General features: G+C 46.3%; 1 protein-coding gene across 1 annotated transcript in view; it reads right to left on the bottom strand.

The window, feature by feature from the left end:
- SYP (synaptophysin) overlaps positions 1–21714 on the bottom strand; it is a 249977-nt gene that overhangs the window by 39626 nt on the left and 188637 nt on the right. The window contains exon 6 of the mRNA XM_069645272.1: positions 4607–4910. Coding sequence (XP_069501373.1) covers positions 4611–4910 — 300 coding nt within the window. The 3' untranslated portion in view covers positions 4607–4610. The remainder of the gene's footprint in view (positions 1–4606; positions 4911–21714) is intronic.

Genomic DNA, 21714 nt, shown 5'->3' with positions numbered 1-21714 from the left:
CAACGACGGTAGTGGTGTGCTGGCTCCCCACTGGAGAATTCTTGCTCTTGATGGTACCAGATCCAGTCTACACCCAAATAGCAGGAACTCCTGTTCCCCCATTATGTTGACGGCGGCTCCTGTGTCAATTAGGAAGGGATGGGTGACTGTGTCGATGTCCACTTTTACCGTCGGTGCTTTGCTGCAGTCTTGCTCCTCATGTACCAGGTTTACAAACTCATCAGGAAATTCTGGGTCTTGGACGTATGCACATTCATCTCAGTTGGCGTATGGGTCACCTGGGTAGCCATAAGCATCCGTATAGTAGTCCAGATGTGGCATTTAATCATCGATTGGGAACTCCCCATTGTTCAGACCCTGAGCCATCTCTCTCACAATTCTCCTCGGCTGCTGTGAATAAAAATGGGGTTGTCTCCACTCTGTGGTTGTCGAGCTTGGCCTGTATGGCTGTCTCCAGTTACTTTCTGTCACCCGGGCTTGTGTGGCTGGTGGGAATGATCTCCCTTCTCGTCAGACAGGTGGAAGTGGCCTTCTCTTCCGCACCTGGAGCATCGTTGACTTATTGCCGGGCATGGGCCCGCATGGGGGAATAACTGGCCACATCGGTAGCATAATCTCTGTGAGTGCGACCCTGGTCTCGTCTGCATGTACCCTTCCCTACTGATTGAACACATACCTTTCATAGTCTCTTTTTAACTGTATGACCAGTTTCCTATCCAAGACAGCCACAATGGGGTCGTAGGTGGTCCTGTCTTCTGCCGGGATGGATTTAATGATGCCGTTGATTTCAGTACCCACCAGATTTGTACAAATGACCTCGAGTACTGGTGACTTGTCTACACCCGCTGCCTTAATGAAGCCAGTGAAATCTTCAACCCATGCGGTCCATCTGGGCCCTCTGTCCAGTTGAGGTTGGAGGCTAAATGGGCAAGGCTTCCTCAAAAATGCCACATTGCTGGTGCTCTGTTGCGCTGCACCCTGTTCCCTTGCTGGGTCTAACATGGTGGTTGGTATTGGGCTGGGCTCTTGTGCCTTGCCAAGGTGTTCGCCCCACGGGGTTGTGCCTATCTTTCCATCTGCAGACCTGGGTGGACTGCGTCTATGTGTCCATGGCAAGGGAGTTCAGACTTTCACAATTAATGTTTTATTTTCTCTCTGCACCCACCGTGTTGTTTGTGGGTGCTGTGTGACCTTGCTGTTGGTCTTCTGGTCACTGCTGCTTTTCACTTCATGTGCTTCTGATGCCCAGTCTCTTGTATTGCCGTGGCAGTGTTAGCTGTTGTTATGGGTTTCTTGCTTTAGTGTCCCAGGTGCTTGCCTGTGGCGGGCTGTCTTCCACGTGATGCAGGCCATGTGGAGTGACGTGTGTGGGCAGGTAAGCCTCCACATAGGTTGGGGGTGGGGCGGTGGCATTGCAGCTCTGGTGCCGACAAAGGATGTGCAACAGCTGGCTGGCTGGGACGCGATCTATGCACTGCAAAGGATGCCAGGCTCCCCAGCAAGAAGGACAGTCTGATTGCCTTGCAGGATGCTGGAACTGCATTGCAAAGGATGCTGGCCTCTCCGGCAGCCAGAAGGAAGGGCGGGTTGCCCAAGGATGCCAGGATCTCAGCGGGCAAGCCGTATCACGGCTCGCAACAGGACAGCTGCACGGGCACGCCAGGCTGGATGATGGTTAGTTTTTGTTTTATCTTTGTCGCAAGTTGTTGGCTTTGGGGCATACGTACGAAGGCAGAGGACACAGGACACTGTCTTGCCTTATTCACTTGCTTTATTAATACTAACTAATCATTAGTTGTTCCGAACAAATTCCATCTCACATTTGATCTGCAAGATATAATATATTTCCTAAAATCAGCTAGTCGCTCTAGAGCTTGTGGGCCAGATGGACTATCAAATCATATGTTTAAACAACATCTTGTCCTCTGGGCGAATATTCTTTACAACATATTCACCATAATAAACTATACTCAAACAATTCCTTTGACATGGAAACATTAATTAATTGTTCCCATTTATAAAAAGGGCGACCAGCAATTACCAAATAGCTAAAGGCCAATCGCATTATTAGATGCTCCCGGAAAAATATTTTCTCGGATCATGTTAAGACAAATTAACCAATGGACCACGAATATGCAATTAAGAGATCCTTTTCAAGCTGGTTTCGTTGCCGGACTGGGAACGATACCAAACATCATTGCACTTAATATGTTAAAATCTAATTATGCTACCCAGAACCAACCTTTATACATTGCATTTGTTGATTTCAGGGTCGCGTTTGACTCTATTGACCGGGCTCTATTGTACAGGAAACTAAGTAACTATAAATGTCCACCCTCTCTTCTAGCTTTGATTATGCTCCTTCATACGAATACCACCATGCAAGTTAGGCAAACCCTTGATGGGTCCCTCTCAGCCAATATTTCCACACAGCGGGGACTCAAGCAGGGATGCATTTTAGCTTCCACTCTGTTTAATACGCTCATCCTGGATATGGGAAATGCGTTTTCACAGGTAATAAGTGATGCCCAAAATTGGGCAAGCAGCAAATAAGCTATTTGTTTTATGCAGATGACCTGGTTCTATTGTCTCAAACTCCGGTTGGTTTACAGAACTTATTGAATCAATTGAACCTTTATGTCCAAATGAACAATCTTGTGATAAACAGAGATAAAACACAAATCCTAGTATGTAGAAACAACTCAAGATCCAGGATGAGTTTATATCAGTGGAAGTAGGAAAATACGGTTCTTGAAAGAGTACCAGCATACAAGTATCTGGGTGTCATTATAGTAGACACAATGAGAAATGACGAACATGATCAAGATCTAAAATGCAAATTACAGTCTCTAATATCTCAAGCTAAAGTGCTGTCGTACAAATACGCAAAATACTCCGACAAACATATTGTCATATTCTACCAGCAAAAAGTGATAACAGTGCTGATATAAGGATCAGAAGCGTTTTTCAAAAAATCGTAAATATTGGGATATGCTGGAATCCCGATTCTGGAAACAGATATTACATCTACCGAATAGCACACCTTTGCCGTTAATTCGATTCGAACTGGGTCTGGTTTCATTGTACTTGCAGGTGTTGTGGAAAATGTGCTTGATGCTCAGAAAGTGTATGCTGGGACTATTGACACCAAATATATTGGAGTAGTGGCCCATTATCTACTGTCAGCTAAGGAAGAATTACCGACAGCGTGGTGCCAAAGTACATTGAACACCTTAGCAGATGCGTCAATATCCCTTGAAACACTATTACAAAATCCAGCCCGAGCTAAAACAAAGCTGTCCCAATATGATTGGATCATTACTCAATCTAGCTGCTCGGTTTATAAGGACTTTGATATTCAACTATTTGGGCAAAAGAAATATGGAATATTGCCTGATTATTTGCACAAATGTCCATCGCCTTATATACGCAAACAATATCTGTGCTTTAGACTAAATATATGGCATACTCAAGATGTGCTAGCTAGATGGAAACAAATTCCTAAAGAACAGAACTATTGTCGATTTTGTGGAGATGTCTCACAAAAAGAAACTCTCCAACATTGTTTAATATCTTGTCTTAAATTATCTGATAAGTGTCAATAATACTTAAAATTGACTGCCTCACTTAACCCAATGGACTCCTCTCAAGCTTGGCCAAGGTTCTTTACTAGTACCAAACTAGCAGTTAGAATTGCAATTGTTCATGATCTCGATTCAATTCTTATTGTTCCATAAGATTAAAAATAACTACCAGTAGTTACAAAGATGATCTAAAAAGTATTACACTGAAAGAGGGAGAGACTTAAATTAGACAAGGGTGGAAGCCGCGAAAGTGAATAAGCAATTTGCATGAATCGACAAATGGAACAAATATCGCTATATTTGCTTAGTTAATGTCTTATTTGTACGTCATCTGTTGTTTTTATTTTCTGTGTTCTCTTCTTTCTCCTTTATCTTTTAAATGATTGTATTATTGTAACATGTACATATGTAAACATTGACATGTAAAAATTTAAAAGGTTCATTATTTGAACCAACCAAATAAATAAAAAAATTAATTAATACTACCACCTCTTCTTTCCTGAGGCACCCCTCTTCCTCCTCTTACACAATTGCCTCTTAACCCTGAAGAGAACAGGCTCTTCCCTCGCAACATGTAAGCTGAAGCATAGTGCAACATGTGACAAGGTGTTGCGGCTGGGGCATTGCAATAGTCTAAGTGACCAGTAACTAAGGCTCCTATTACAGCTTTACACATGCACAACGACATGAATGGACAAATCCTCTGTATAGAATGGTGAATATGGTCCTAAAAAAGTAAAGGAATTGTACACAGAAAACAATAAAAGTAGTGGAACACTGTTCCGACCATTCCCGCTCACTTCGACCACTGGCTATACGGTTGAGAGAATGGCAATTATTAGGACCTGCTATAAGAAATGACATGTTTCGATGTAATGTTACTAAATTGGCGGTAAGCAAGGACAGTGTGTTCGTGGAATACCGTGTCCATTCATCCCTGGATGTTGCCAGCAGACACTGAGTAAGCAGTGTGTGGTCTTAACACCTGCAATATTCTACCTTCACCCTGTTCCCTCACTTACCACTTTACATCTGATTGGAGAAGGAGGTGGGGGCAGCTTGGCCGTAGCCTCCCTGCTGCCCATAGGCCGGTTGGGTGTACTCCGCTGGTTGACTGTACTCTGGTTGGTAGCCTCCTTGCTGTGCGTACGGCTCTTGAGGGGCGTAGCCGGGACCTTGGTTGTAGGACTGGCTGTAGCCGTCTGGGGCTGGCTGCTTCTCCTGGGGTGCAGGGGCAGGCTTCATGAAGGGTGCGCTCCAGCCAGTCTCCTTAAACACAAACCAGATATTCCCAGCCCAGAGAATAAAGTTCAGGAACCCGAAGACCTGGATGGAGAAGGGAGAGAAACAGAAGATACTGTAAACGCAAGGCAGGGTCCCTGAAACCCAACAGCACACCAATGGACAGATTACATAAAAGCCCCAGTGTTGGGCAATTTTGCACAAGTGTAAGGTTTTTTTGCACCGCTACTGGTAAATTATGCAACAACATTTGTACTGATCGAACAGTGCAAGAATGACATTTACATCGATCTATCAGTGAAAAGACGAGGTTTTGCACCAGTTGGTTGGTGTCAGGGACGTCATTTCAACAAAATGCCAGGGGTAGCGGAAGTGACATCACATGGCCTTTGACCTCTGATGACATCACAGGAAGTGATGTAATTTGACCCCATCCTGAAGTGACATCATGGGAAGTGATGGAACAAGACCTTTCACCCCTTGACAAATAGGAAGTGGCATCACATAGCATTGTTTCTAAGTACACCATGAAAAATATGGTTACGATATCACTGTACATTTCATACAAGAATGGATAACCATATGTATAGTTAATATCAGTGCGTATAGGCCCATATTACCAAATTACTGTGAATGCCAGCAGACATCCAAGGCCAAACGATAATGATGTGTTATTCTATAACACGCTTATGCGCTTCATATAGAAGAAATATACATTCAATATCACCCAGTCTGTGTTGGTACTCATTGATCAACCTCAACATGATGAAATGCTGAGTAGACCTTGTCGGGAGTCGAACCTGCAACCTGCAGATCACACACAGATTGCAGCAGCGAGCGCTCAACCCACTGAGCTATCTTACTGGCTATAGCTATCAGAAAAACATCCACTCCAGAAACAAAGAGCTACATGCAGCTGGCCACAGCCCGGCAGCCTCAATTTAATTTTATTCTAGGGGTAGCAAGGCAGACCTCAGGGGTCGCAGGTGCAACCCTGGCGACCCCCAAATGACATCCCTGGTTGGGGTTAATGCCAATGCCATATTTCCCAGCATCAGTTCAATTGATGTTGTCTGCCACATAGTGTGCCGTCAACCACCCCACACCTTTTTGGCACAGTAGCATGTTCTGTCTTGCATTTCCTTTTTCCGAAAATTGTGAGGGTTGAGTGTACACTGGTGGCTTTAGCCCTTATCTGGAAAAACGCAGATCATGGGTATCATAGGCATGTGCCGTTCTACATTTGCCCGAGGGGCTCAGGGACACGTGCATCTTATCATGTAGCACCATTGATGGGCGTGGTCCTGCCTGTGCTGTGGTAGTTCGCCATCTGTATGCAGAGCGTTTAGTGCCTGGCCTGAGCTTGTCGCTGAATCCACATCCCTCGCTTCTCGGAGGGGGAGTGAGGGAAGTTCACATGTGCCCTCCATGTTTGTTTGTGTGGGTGGGTGCACAATACTATATGGGCCGGATCTTAAGCGCCTCTCCTCACTTGTGCCCAGAGGCTTTGCTAGGGGGTGGCTAAGGGGGCCATTGCCCCAGATCTTTTGGTTTGTAGCACCAGAAAGAAGTTCAGGGGCTACACCCAAAAGGCTAGCTAGCCCCGAGTCCCGACAGTCCCAAAATCAGCATAGCCCCGGATCTTTTCCAGACGTAGCAACACCCCTGCTTGCGCCCAAAAAAATATCAGCCCAATTCTCAAAGGGCATCTGAATGGCTCGTTCACGTTCTCTTTTCGGCCCTTTGCGGAAATGACGGGGCTTTTCAGGGCATTTGCAAGCGTGTCCCGAATTCCCAAATGGCATGCGCTTTTAAGTGCCTCGAAAAGACGGTCGCCCCCTGCGCCTTTTAAAACAGGTGCAGGGGACAGTGCAAATTATGGCAGGGTCATTTATTTCTGGCCCTGTCAGGATTTGTTTTTAGAGTGTGACAGCCTACTGTCACGCTAGCATTTCCATCTCACAAACACAGGTGGAAATGCATTGTGCTCAAGGTACAGACAACTCAGTATGCCGCTGAAGGCCCGCCCCTGCTTTACCCACTTTCCTATCTTTTGGGGCCCAATTGCTCACCTTGATATATATCTCAGGGGATTGTCCGTGCATTAATTGCTGCTCAGCCCTGCGGGCACTCCGCATAGAATTGCCATTGTAGGGAGTCACACTGGGGGCCCACTCCACCGAGACAGGCCTGAGTGTGTTGCCACAGGCCTGGCATTGAGCTAATATCTCTAATTTATGTGTGTTGACTTCAACGCAGGGTTATGCAAAAGAAGCCACTGGGCCCATGGGCATCATCAGTAGCAGAGTGTCCAACTCCAGGCATCGAGGGCTGGATCCATGTCGGGTTTTCCCAAAGTTATGCCCAGGTCTATAAATGGAAATATCCCAAAGGGATACCCAGTTGGTTGCTGGCCAACATGCCACCGCCCCATGCAAAGAAAGACCCTGAGTAGAGCTGGGGAGCGGAATGGCACCTAGGAATAAGTGGCGCAAATTGCGAGGTCAACCCCACTCCTGGTGGTCAACTTCGAAGGCTTCTGACCTTGTGTATCAGCGCTAACGCATCTTTCTGGAGATACCTTAAGGATGCTCTCCGATCATACAGAGTACGCAGATGGATTTCCTTGCCCGATGACGGTCAAGGAACAACACAAGTCAGACAACTTCTTGCTTAATATCAAAGGAAGTGCAAGCATTAGGCAAGAGGCCTGTGGATGGGCAGAGGACAATCTTGTCTGGAAATTAGGCTCTTAATTCCATAACTCTGTGTGCAGGAGAGACTACCGCAAACACAAAATCACACTGGTGGGCAGTGAGGCTCAACAAGTCCCTGCAATCGTTTAAAGGGGGGCAGGAGGCAGGGTGAGGTACTGAAGACTTTGCAAAATATGGGGCAAATCCCTTGCAGACATCAAGAACATCTATGTAGAAGGCAGGAAAGAGACAGGAAAGTAAAACTTTGATGGCCACCTGTTCTGCAACGAAGGCATAGCCAGGCTGGGAGGTAAACCACACCAAGGACAGAAGCTCCAAAATCAGGAAGTAGGCACACCTGCATGGATGGATGTTCCAAGGCCAAAACCAGGAGCAAAAATGCCTCCTAGCCGACATGCTTGTCCAAACACACTCAATGACTGATCTGGAGCTCTCCCTTTTCTACAGCATGGGGGCTCAGTGTCCATGCGATCAGGTATGGATGAAGCGTTGTTTCTTTCTGCAGAAGAAGAGTCTCAAGAGTTGACGAGGATCCTGGGATAATCCATGGAGGGTTTACTGAGGAGAAGAGGAGACAAATCCTTCTGGGACAGCGGGGGTCAGAAGGAACAAGATCACTTCTTCGGCTTGATCCATCTGAATTTTGCACAACCCTATCGCCAACAATGGAAATGTGGGAAATGCAATAAGGAGTCCTGGGAGGAGCCACAGCAATGCCAGGGCACCTTCTGACCCAGGCCAGTAGGGACAGAAAACAGTAGAGGGCTGGCAAGAATATATTAGTCATGTTTGCACACATACATGGCCAATGTCACAGCAGAATCACGAGAAGTCTGGCAAAGACTTGTGGACGCTGGCTGATTTCCAATGAGCATGGAAATACCAAACTCAACCTGCCTGCTTAAATGCTTCTTCTCCGCAGGACATACGCGAACAGAGAGAAAAGAGGCAAATATCCTGTGTTAAATGACCACAGAATTCGGCCCACTTCCGGAGTGACGGATCATGTATGCATCAGTAACCTTATTGTCTGCATAGTTAAAAATTTTACAGCCCTGAATTTCACCTTGAAAACCCAACAAGGCCTGCAATTTCACCTTGGTTGCCAGTCATTTGTAAGAATGTCAGGCTTCAATCGTGGACAAGTGATCAAGAGGGTAGAAAGACCCTTCAGCTGCCCACAATAAAAAAATATCTAGGCAACTGTAGTCACAGTCACTAGTGGTGGTGAAGACGGATGTGTCCCCTGATGACCGAACCTTGCCATCACTGCGCTTCCTGGGGCACCGAAACCGTGAGCTCCTAGTTGCTCAGATTGGAGGACCATTATCTGAGCACTCTTACGGAAGAGACCATTGCAGCCGATGCTGCTCACCAACCATGCCTGCCCCTCTTTAGCTCTAAGTGTCGAAGGAAAGCCAGACCTTGAGCATTCATTCCGGACTAAGAAAAATATTCCAACTGTGGTTCCAAACATAGCGCCGATGAACGTCAACTTGTGAACTGGACGGAGGTGTGATTTCCTTTGGCTGATCAGCCATCCCTACCCCACCTCTACATCCATGGACATCGGATGGAGAAAGCTTGCCTTGAGGAGTGACTCACTCGGGTTGTGAAATACCCACACTTTGTGCGTGTGTACAAGACCCATCAATGACACCAAGATCTTCGGGGACACCCTTGACACTGTTAGTGTTGGCTCACCACACAGCCTCAGAAACGACTGATTATGTGGGTGAATTGAAACATGCAGACAGGCCCTCTGCAGACCTTTAGCAATCATAACTTCACCTGGGACTATCACAGGAACCAGACTCACTGCTGTCGACTGAACAATGGAAGCAATCGCCAGCTTGAGACCGGTCACTGGCCTGCAATCCTCTGAATGTTTGTGGACCAAAGGAAGGAGTGAACAAAACTCTTCTCAAAATCATTCTGAGTGCACAGAAATGACTGCTCTCGTCTGTAACGACGAACACAATCTACCGAGCCGGCTTGGATCTTTAGTGGCCTTTGCAGAAGCTTCATGACCAATGTGGTAAGAAGGTTCTTGAATTTGACCAAATAATCCAGCTGGATTGTTGCCAAAGGTCAAAGAAACAGCACCGACATCCCCAAAGCTGAAGACTGACAAATGACCGCTCAACATAATGCTATCGTAGGAAAAGGAGGCTGCGGACGGTTGGGGAAAACAGGGACTCAACCTCTGCTTCTACCCGAAAAGGATTGACTGGACTCAGAGGAGGTAACCGCCTAGAAATACACCTGTAGTACAAAGTGTCAGCTCCCTCCACACAACAATGGAGACGCTTCCATTTCCAGGGGGTGTGTTCCCTAACTCCTTCAGGCTTGTTAAGACCAAGTAGAGTAGCTGGATCTTTTGGGCGGTATCTATTCTCCAACGCCTTAAACTACAGGGACTGCGGCACAAATCAAAGATTCCCCTCTGGGGATCTGAGAATATTGACGTTGGCGAGAGAAAAGGTCATGTCAGCTTCATATATTTTAACTGTTTTCCCCCTCGGCACTATTAGGGGTTTGGAAACCAATATGCGATCAAAAGTTTGTTTTGCAGTAAGATGTTTTTTCAAATTAAATGGTTTTGCAATTAAATGTATTTTCGATTACAACAGTGAGAAGTCATGAGGATTCCAAAACAACTCTGCAGTCAAGCTCCTGTTCCCCTTTGCACAGGGTACAACAAAACCTCTTTGGAAAAACTTGATGTTCTTATTTTCTTCTTTCCTGTTGAAGATGGATAGCAGAAGCATGTCATTTAAAATGCAAATGTGTGCACAATTTGCATTTTTCACACCTTGTCACCGAGGCATTGACTATGAAAACCTGTTCAGAAAAGCTCTCAGATGTTAGCACCTTTCCTATCGTTCATGTACTCATTACAGTTACATTTTAATGACTTGCGTCCTTTTGACAAAAAGTAAAATGCCAATTATCCTTACCGTACACATACCAGACTTATCCTAATTATAAAGGGACAACCTGCCTCATTTCTACCGGAATGGCCTGAAGAAGGCATGTGTGTTATTTTAAAATCTCTTAAAATAAAATCTGCATTAGCCTATTAAAGGAGCCATTTACAGCAGGGGTCTGCAACATATGGATCTCCAGAAGTTCTTTGAATTCGACTTCCATGATCCCTCACCCACCGTTGACTATGCTGGTTAGGGCTGATGGGAGTTATAGCACAAAACTACAGGAAAGCAGGACGCCATGCAACGGGAACCCGAAAGCAAGGCATGGGTGCTGCCCGGGTCCATGGGAGGGCCTGGGAACCAAATGAGGGGAACCTAAGAAGGGTTTGGGACCCGGCATGAATTGTGACTGATGATACATGGTTCAGATACATGGTTTTAAAAAAAACCTAAAAACGGTCCTAAGAAACCTTGTGGAAACCGATGGAAGGTACTGGGGTGTAATGATTCCTTGGGCTCTCTGCTATAAGAAAAGCTCCTCAGGCATCCCAAGTTTCTCGCCATTTGTGTTCTTATATGGACAATGTATTGGACATGCTTAGAGAGACCTGGGAAGAGACGAAGGAAGCTCCATTACAGACAGCACAGAAAATAAAGGAACATATGAGGATTGTTTGAGATCTAGTTCATTCCAACTTAACCAAGACCCAAGAATAAGGGCTTTTATGACCGAAAAGCGGCAACTGGCTATTTTTCCAATGGACAGAAAGTATTAGTGTTGCTCCCTACATCCGAAAATAAGATGTTGTCCTGGTGGCACGGTCCAAACAAGGTCTTAGAACAGACTGGCCATGTAACTATAGTGTGTCCGAGCCGAATAGGAGACTCAAGTCCCAGATCTAACATATCAACATCTTAAAAGAATCGAAGGAAGATCCAGTAAAGTCTTCTTCAGTAATGATGGGCACTCTATTAACTGAGGAAGGAGAGAGACATAAATGAACAATACCATCTGATCCTTCCTCTAGCCCAAGAGCATAACATTTAAGTTAACTCTTAGATCAGTTCCCCGATGTTTTCAGTGAGGAACCAGGAAGAGTTAGGGCATTTTTCACCATACCTGTACCTTCCTCGGAAAAAGTGTTGCATCTAAAACCATACAGGATCCCAGAAGCTAGAAAAGAAATAATCCTCCAGGAGGTGGAGAAGATGCTAGTGGCCAACATTATAGAGCCCTCTCAGAGTCCATGATCCTCGCTGATACTTTTGGTAGCTAATTCTGATCAATCGTGGAGATTCTGCATTGATTTTTGAAAACTGTAACGCTGTGTCCCAGTTCGATAACTATCCAATGCTCAGGATAGAGGGCCTGATCGATCAACTGGGCGCATCTGTTTTTATTTCCATGATTGATCTCAACGAAGGCTATTGGCAGGTCCCTCTGAACCCTGAAGACAAGGAAAAGACTGCCTTCTCCACAACTGCAGGATTATTTAAATTCAAGGTACTTCAGTTTGACCTTCATGGTGCCAGCAACCTTCCAGAGGCTAATGGATTGTGTATTAAGACCTTATTCTGGTTTCTGCTGGGCCTATTTTGATATCATCATCTACTAAAACCTGGGGGGGAGCATATGACACACCTCTGTATAAAATCACCAACGCCTTACAACAGGCCTGGCTAACTGCCAACCCAAAGAAGTGTCATTTAGCCCAGTCTGCTGTGAAGTATCTAGGCTTCTTTGGGGGTAACAGGCTGGTCCAACCCCAGGTAGAAAAGGTTAGAGCCGTAAAGGAAACCCCTGTATCAAAAACCAAACAAAATCTAATGGTCTTCTTGGGACTGGTAAGATACTACCGATGATTTATTCCCCATTTTTCATCCATCACGGCATGACTGACTGACAAACTAAGAAATGCTGAACCTCAGAAGGTCAAATGGGGTAAAGCAGAGCAAGGTTTTTTTGATACCCATAAAAACAAAGCATGTAGCGAACCAACTTTTAAAGTCCCTAATAAAGAGTTTGTACTCCAAACGCACACATCCAGGGTGGGTCTAGGAGCAGTGCTCTCATAGACATATGAGGCAATAGAACGTCCATTGAGGTATATTAGTAGAAAACTATTCCCTAGCAAACAAAAATATGCTGACATAGAGCTTGAGGCCCTGGCGATAAAGTGGGCGGTGGGACATCTAAACTATTATCTCACCGGAAGAAAGTTCACTTTAGTCACAGACCACTCGCCTCTTATGTGGGTTAGTGTAAGAAAAGACATGAATCCCTGCATCGTGCGGTGGTTTCTTGATCCGTAACCCTTTTGTTTTAGCATAGAACATCGCAAAAGTAAGCAACTGGGTAATGTTGATATCCCTTCCCGGTTTCCTTTGCCAGATGGAGAAGCCAGCCACATGAGGGGAGGGTATGTGATGAATCCCAGGGTATTGTCACTGCTTCCATGGGGGAAGCCCCGTCCCATTAGGGCAGGGAGTTGAGCCCGCTAGGGGTGGTACTCAGCGGGTGGATCTCATGGGGCGGGAATCCCTCCATGCAACCAGTGACAACCACCTTGGGAGAATGCAGTATTCCCCTCCCTCTCTTCGGTAACCTTCTTCTATTTCCTCCACTCATTACCCTCTGGTCCCCCACACCTCTATCTACGTAGAGTTAAGGAATCCAAGTCCCAGGAAAATACTGAGACGAAGAAGAGTGCTGCTTGACTCTATGGTGATCATCAGTTCAGTAATGTGATGAGGAGGAAGGATGGAGCAATGAAGAATACCTATGGGAACCATCATGCGCAGTCTAGTTGCTGGAGACTGCCTATTGGTTATCCAGAGTACAAATTAGAAGAGGGACTATTCCATTGGACAAGCCTGTCCCTGAGGAACCGAGAGTGAAGCCACAAACGGAGAGACACGAGAAGAACCTGTAGACCAGGACGGTGGTGGAGAGAAGCCGTTGTCTCTGAGAGTGCTGCCAAGAACTGGTAGGCCACGAGAAACTGAATAGAAACCAAGTACTCAGAAGACTTGGGACGCCTGCTGGAGGGAAACCAGGCAGCCCAACTCACTGAAGCTGGAGCAGGGATGCAGACCACAGCGGGAGCAGAGAGAGAAGGAACAGTAGATTGCCCAAAGAGTCAGAAGAGCCCGAGCAGGACGCCACGCTGTGGGAACCTGAAAGCAAGGTACAGGTGCTGCCTGGGTCCATGAGAGGGGCTGGAACCCAAAACGAGGGGAACCTAAGAAGGGTCTAGGACTCTGGAGGTAATATCGCCGAAAATCCGCAAAATCGCGACAGATTGTCCCCAGCTCAGAGCTGGGGGTAAATCCGCCACGCCAGTGATTTGGCTGACCCTTAAATGCGGCCGTAATAACTCGTGATGAGGCCCTAAGGAGGGCAGGGTACTCTCTGTTAATGTGAAAGTGCAATACTCTGAACTAATGATATGTCATGTTTATGCCCCAATTGGGGGTGATGGTTCTTTTTTTAAGTCATTAGCCCAATTCTTATAGTCTGGTCAGAACAGTATTGTTGTAGGGGATAATTTTAATGAAGCATTAGATGTACTCTTGGATAGGAGGGATGGATCTGCACAAGCTATGGGTAGTGGGAACAACAGGTTACTGATTAGCGTTTTGGATGAGTTCAAGCTTGTGGATATATGGAGGCGACCTCGTACACTTGATAGGTGCTACTCCTTTCACTCCGGTTGGGTTGTCATGGTGTGTACTCCCGCATTGATCTACCCTTGACTTCCAGTCAGTGCAATCATGGCTTCCCCGCTGGGGATATTGGGTCCATTTTAATTTCTGATGATGCACCTGTTTCACTTGAGATGTCCTTATCATTTCCGATTCCTAAACCCAACTTGTGAAAAATGAATATTACATTATTGGATGATGTGGGAATGGTAGATGAAATAGTCAATGAGGTTGAATTTGTAATTAAAACGAACTGGACTGAGGAAGTGGAAGTGGAGTCCACCTCGTAGGCGTTCGACGGTTGGATGCAGGGTTTGTTGATAGGCCTCTATGCATCTCCAGTAAACGATGCAAATCAAAAGACGAGGAGGTGAAAAGGTTGGGAAGGGAGGTTGAGAGAATCGAAAGAGATTATATGTAAAGCTCAGCTGAATGGAAGAACACATATCTGGTAAGACAGGAGCATTTACAGAACAAATTGCTCTCTGAGAAGGCAGAAAAGCTCCTCTTCAAGACTAGATGCAACTATTGTGAGGGGAGGAAAAATGTGATCGGCTGTTGGCGCATCTCTTGCGGATCAAATAAAGTGAGAGGTCCATTAGTGACACCACACGTGCTTCTGGTCTCATTAAATATAAGCCTCAGAAGATCAATTGGGAATTTCAAGATTATTATACCAATCGTTACTCATCTGAATGTAGGCCTAGTAAGGTTGATCTGGAATGTTACCTTGATGGGTGCGATCTACCCAGGAAACAACAAGAAGCACGTTCGATTTAGAGCTTCATGCTGAAGAACTGAAGAGGGCGGATTTTCTCTTGAATGGAGGGAAATGCCCTTGTCCTGATGGCCTACCAGCAGAAGTATACAGAATAATTCCAGACATTGAATTCAAACTGATGCTTGAGATGCTTAGTTCATCCAGGAAGAGTGGGTTATTGCCACCTACCACCAGACAAGCGTCAATTTCTCTTTTATTAAAGAAAACCCGACCCCCAACCTCCATGGAGAGCTACAGGCCCATTAGCCTGATTAATACAGACCATATGATTTATGGCAAGGGTTTAGCCCTGCGCCTGGAAAGCATCTTGCCTCTACTCATAGACCTGTATCAAGCAGGCTTTGTTAAGGGAGGCATGCCTCAGTCTACATGCGCACGCTGATTGGATCTATGTTATCACTGCGCCGCCCCTAATGTTGACTTTCAAAAAGCCGACTTCCATTATTACGCAGCGCAGTGACCACATACATCACTGTGCCCTGCATTCCCCTCCCTGCCTCCCACCTACCCACTTTCGTTTTCGGTGGCACACACAGAAGTGTGCCGCTGTCTCAACTGTATCCCTGCAGTGCCAGTTCTGTCCCACTAACGTGGGACTGAACTGGCGCTGTAGGGTTCTTTTTCCTTTTTTTAAAAATTACTATTATCTTTATTGTCCCCCGCTACAATGTAATGGATGGAGGGTGCACCCCCGCAACCCCCATTACTCCGACTAACGGGATCGCGGGACACCGCCGCAACCACCGCTTCCATTAGTTAGAGTAATAAGGGACAGGATATTAGTACAGCGCAAAGGCGCCGTCCTCGGTACAGGCGACATTTCTTAGTCACAGTGTTTGTATGATTCCGGCTGATCCTGACGCTCTATGAAATCCGGAGGTTTACCCCAGAAGTGGCAGTTCTTCCATTGGACACAGAGAAGGCCTTCCACTGCATCGAATGGTCATTCGGTGTTGAAGAGAGTCAGATTTGGTGAGTCGTTGATAGAATGGATATCATTGCTATACTCCAAACCAACCGCCTTAGTTGTGACCAATGGCCTTCCCTCTGGCAGTTTTGAATTGGAGAGGGACACTAGACAAGGTTGCCCCATGTAACTGTTGCTGTTTGTGCTCGCAATGGAACTGTTTGCTGACTCTGTTAGGGGGGATACTGCGATACAAGAGGTACATTATGGAGATGTTCTGCAACGGTTATGGCTCTAAGCTAATGATTTGTTGTTGGTGATTCAACATGTGGATTCCTCATTGCCGACGTTAATGAGACAAACTGAACATTTTAAATGTCTTTCCGGCTACAAAATAAATTGGCTGAAGTCAGAGGCCACGTCTGCCTCAAGTACTTGTAGTCATCAGCTACTTTGCAGATGGAGTTTTCGATGGTGTCCAGAGAAGATGTAATACTTGGGGGTTTGGCTGACCAAGGAAGTGGGCCACATGATGAAAGAGAGCATGAGGAGTATGACATCAAGCTTTAAGATGGATCGGGACAGGTGATCTGAGCTGAAGGTACTATCTTTGTGGGGGAAGGTCAATGCAGTCAATAGGATGTCTACGCCTCGTATAAATTAATTGTTAGTTTGGTCCTGCTTCCTGTACGGAAAAGATGGTTTGCACGAAATAGAAAGATTAATACCAGATTGCTTATGGGATCACAAGCAACCACGTTTGAAATTGTGGAAATAGCAATTGCTGTGTGATGAAGGAGGCCTAGGAGTCCTGGATTTTGCATTTGGCTTTTTTGGCTAGACGTGTTATTCCTTTCATGGAGGACTCGCCTGAGGCTTGGTCGCATGCAGACTCATGCATGAACATTACTCTATCACTGGGCGCTCTTCTGATGCCAGAGAGTACTAGGGGCAATACTCCTTCACCGACGATAGAGTTCCTGAGGAAATTACTGATGAAGATTCTTTTCTTTGACGAAGTCGTCCATTTGGCAGAACCCTAAGGTGTGCTTTGATGGAAAGTCACAGTCTTGGCCAAATTCATTTCTGATTCGGTTTCAATGACTAGGTGATTTGTTTGAAGACAACAGATGGTTTCCTTTCAGTAAATTGTCATCAACGAAATGTCTACAGGAGCGTTCATATGGTGAATATCGTAAATTGAAGCTGGCAGTTGGTGAAAGGATACCCAAAGAAGACAAAGATCTCTCAGGTCGGCTGTGGGACTTCAGTCGAGAAGGACACCTTGCCTCCAGAGTTCATAAACTTCTGCTTTGCCACAAGAAGAAGAAGAATGAAGACCTCCTCAAGTCATGGTCGGATTCTTTGGGGTCTGAGATGATGGAGATTAGATGGCGCAATCTGTGTAGGAATGTGCCTTTGACTTCCTTAAACCATGGCGAAGGAGTGAGGCAAATTAAGATCCTTACTAGGGTCTGTTGGACCTGGGTCAAGTTGTTCAAGAGGGGATTGTGTGATTCCGAAGCCTGTTGGGGGTGTGGGCACAGGGTGGGAACCGTTGACCATATGATATGGGAGTGCAGTAAAGTGAGAAGATTTTGGATTGAGGTGATTGAGATGATGAACAAAGTTCTGTTATCCGATGTTGGTTTTGACACTGTTATTTTGGGGGAAGATGAGCTTCTGGATGAGTTGTCATACCCCCAGAAATGCTGGTTTTTCAGAGCTTCCCTGTCTGCCCAGAAAATCGTTCTTAGAGATTGGAAGAGTGCTACATTTCCTTCAATTTATGCACGCTAAAGAAAAATTATCTTCATGAGGACATCTGGGGGGAGGCTTCTGTATTTGTGTAACTAGCTTTTTGGCGATCGATTCCTGGCATATCTGTGTTGTTGTATACAATGTGTTTTCTCAGGGTTTGGTGGCCGGAAATAGTTATTTCTTACCTGTTCTGTGATTTCCTATTTTCTTCAATAAAAATGTGAATACAAAAACAAAGTTGCAAGGTTTGTGTATCGAGAAGAGGTTTGTGGGTGTTTTGGGTTGACCCACTTTGGAGGGTGGTTGAATACATGTTCAGTCAGGAATGGAAGGGGCTGAGAACGGTCGGGAGCTGGCTCCTGTTTAAGCTATAGGCAGTGTTACCTTTTGCCTTTATTTGCTCCTGTGAATATTTGAGAATTACAGTGATATAACATTTAATTTCAGTGGGATTGGTAGTATTGTTAACTGGTTAACTGTACCTTATTTGTCTGGAAAGGGAGATGATACAAACTGTAATGTTCGTGGTGAATTACATCTGCTCTATATCAACGACTAACCATTCCCTGCAGATTCCTCTAAGGCCAGTGAACACATCACCTAGCTAGAAATAGGGCTTATACTAAGAAATCAGACAGCTTAACGAATTCATGACCGCTGAGGTGACAACTAAGGTAAAAACCCAGAAAGGGCAACTAGGGAGGAGACAAAGATCACGATTGCAACAGGTGACTCCGATGAATTTCCTGGGTAGGAAATGTGACGCACATAGACAGATTTCAGGGGTGGGAATCTGACGCACTTAGGTGGATTTCAGGGGTAGGATATGTGATGCAAATAGATGGATATTCAGGGGGGGTGGGTGTAATGTGTGTGACACACCCAGATTGAGTCAGAGGGTGGGAGGTATGACACACTTGGATGGATTTCAGCAGTGGGAGGCGTGGTGCAGTTGGGTGATTTTCTGGGGTGGTAGATGTGATGCACTTGGATGGCTTTTCAGGGGGTGTGTGACACACTTGGGTAGATTTTTGGGGGTGGAGGGGCAGAGTGGCATATTTGGATGGATTCCTAGAGTGGGAGGTGTGGAGCACTTGGGTGGATTTCGGGGGTGGGAGGTGTGGAGCACTTGGATGGATTCATAGGGTGGGAGATGTGGAGCACTTGGGTGGATTTTGAGGGTGGGAGATGTGGAGCACTTGGGTGGATTTCGGAGGTGGAAGGTGTGGACCACTTGGGTGGATTTTGGAGGTGGGAGGTGTGGAGCACTTGGGTGGATTTCGGGGGTGGGAGGTGTGGAGCACTTGGATGGATTCCTAGGGTGGGAGATGTGGAGCACTTGGGTGGATTTTGAGGGTGGGAGATGTGGAGCACTTGGGTGGATTTCGGAGGTGGAAGGTGTGGACCACTTGGGTGGATTTCGGAGGTGGGAGGTGTGGAGCACTTGGGTGGATTTTGAGGGTGGGAGGTGTGGAGCACTTGGGTGGATTTTGAGGGTGGGAGGTGTAGAGCACTTGGGTGGATTTCGGCGGTGAAACAACAACCCGTACAAACTCACTCCTCTGCACACACCTCTCAAACTCTGGACTTAACACAACCAGACCCATAAAGCACCACAGTCCGCACTTAATTCACAACACCACAACAATAAAACAAAAACAAAGCACATATAATCTTGCACAACAGCACATGGCGACCATTCTCCGAAAATCACATTTATGCTCAGTGAACGGTGTTTCCGAGCTGAAGCTGCCAACTGCACATCACAGCTCTCTTGCTCTTTTCCCGCTCAACCCTAACTACCCACCCGCCCTCCTTGCATTACAGATCCGCCTGAGCGCCTGGAGATCACACAAGTGGCATCGGTGCGCAGAGTCTCGGGAGGATAGCTCAGAGGCAACGCGCTCGCCTTGGAAGCAAGACGACGCAGACCAACACAGGTTTGATCCCCGGGTCCGCGCTTAGTAACCTCTGGGTATTAAGCGTGTTAAAAATAACCAATCACAAGTGTACAGAAACCTTTAACATTAACATGTGTTGATCAATAAAAAGTTGTTTTAAAAAACATCAGTCTGCACTTTGATAACTTTCATAGATACACATGTTGTACGTTGCTGCCACCTTATGGATAGACCGGGAAGTATTTACCGAATTAGAAATGGAAAAGAATCGTGAGTATTATCAGAAGTGCCTGTAATGGGCCTTGATGAGGTTGAAAGGAGCCAGAGAATCCTGTTGTATTGTGAGCCATTATTACGCGCGGTGTTAAGCCGACACGCCTCCATGCGGTAGAATACGCATTACAGGTAAGTAGCGTATTGTTCACCAGCATGAATATTTCAAAGCCTCGCATGCTTTCAACAATTAGCACGGAGTTGACGAGAGGCGACTGAACAATGAGTGGCCACGTTGCTGATCGGAGATTGCCACCCTGCAGCCTGTGGGGCAGCACTGGCCCCCCAAGATATGGCCACATTGACTTCAACATTTAAGGGCAAAAAAAAGGAAATGGAGACACAAATGTTTACATTGTATGGCATTAGTTCTTGATTTAAATAGGGAAAAGTACCAAATAAACTTGACCCTCCCAATCCCCATTTGAAAACAAGTTTATACGGAGGAAGTGCGTTGTTTAAACGTCGCGCGAGCCTTGGCAACGCTGGCGCTGTGGCGTCGGATATCAGAAATCAGCAGCGACTGGCCTTTCACACTAATGAGAGTGCTTGGCGGATGGATACATTGTTATATTATGCACCGTTAAGTGGCATAGCAGACATTTTTCATTACATCTGAACATTTCAAAGTGTGCTTTTTTTGTTAAGAACACACTGACCATAGACGGGGCAGCCTGCTTAGGGATTTAGAATTCACGTGCAATTTCTTTACGAAGTGTTATTGTCAACTTTACGTCACGTCATTTCAGACAGAGGAATGGTACCCGCATGTGCCACATGGAACGAACCATTCCTTCGGGTGGCCTGGTAATGTCATGCTAGCATGCTTGGGCAATCTTTTATACATTGAGGTCCCGCATTCCAGAGTCGGCGGCTGGAAGCTGCTCTTGGCCCAGAGGCGCTTCACCCAGAGGAAGGTGTCAGCAGAGCTATATCGAGAGGAAGGCGGCAAGCACAGTTGGGAGCAGAGTTTCACCAGAGGAAGGAGTCAAACAGCAGGTGCAAGTAGCGCCTACCCAGAAGACGGGGCACGCAGCAGGTAAGGAATGCTATCACCCTGCAGGGAATGGGGCAGAAATGGCCCCTCGACTCCTGAGACCGCTGTAACGCGCCACCTCCGCAGCGCATTCCCGTTCCCCTAAAACCCTTGCTGTAGGGCACCTAGAGGGCCATAACCTGGGCATTCGTCCATTAGCTATGCCATTTGCATCCAACATTTCTCATCCTGTCAGCCCCTTTCCTTACCCTCCAGTAAGGTGCTGCATGAGACATTTCCTTTGGTTTGGCATAACAAGGCCGCAGATTTATTTTTACATATACATAACCACTGCAAACAGGTAATAAAATAGTTCCAAAAGTGTGGCGACTGCTCCTCGTCCTGCTTCCCCCTTTACCTCCATGTCGATTGCAGGCACAACTCCCCCAAGGCCTTCGAGTCTGAGAAATCGCCTGCCCCTGCAGGTCTTTGCGGACTGGGGGAGCGCCGTTTGTTGGGGGGAAGTTGAGCCCCAATTGCTACCGCCAGACACCCCCGCCGTTTAGGCTCCCAGGAGGCGCTGTCTAGAATGGGCGAAGCCCCTTCCGGTTTAGCAATGGCTCATTCGGAGTCTTTGTCTTATCATAGGTTGCCACAACCCGCCACGCCAAAGGTGGGTTACCGCCCACCGTGGCTCCCTCCTTTCCTTGCTTATAACTCCAGTAATTTTGTGCAGATATTCCAGAAAAACAAGTCCATTCCTTGTTCTGACAAATGAACTCTGTCCTTCAAGTAATACTCCGTATTTTTAAGATTGATCAAACCATGTCTGATATGCTGAAAGCCTCTCCCTCTGCAAAACTTAGCCAAAGCCCAATTCAGCTTCCTCCTTGAATTCTCCACAGCCGCCTGACTCTCAGCGCTCCTCCATTCG

This window comes from Ambystoma mexicanum, chromosome 2p (assembly GCF_040938575.1).
Source record: "Ambystoma mexicanum isolate Mex_15411 chromosome 2p, UKY_AmexF1_1, whole genome shotgun sequence".
Classification (NCBI taxonomy): Eukaryota; Metazoa; Chordata; class Amphibia; order Caudata; family Ambystomatidae; genus Ambystoma; species Ambystoma mexicanum.
This window is presented reverse-complemented; position numbering and strand designations above follow the sequence as displayed.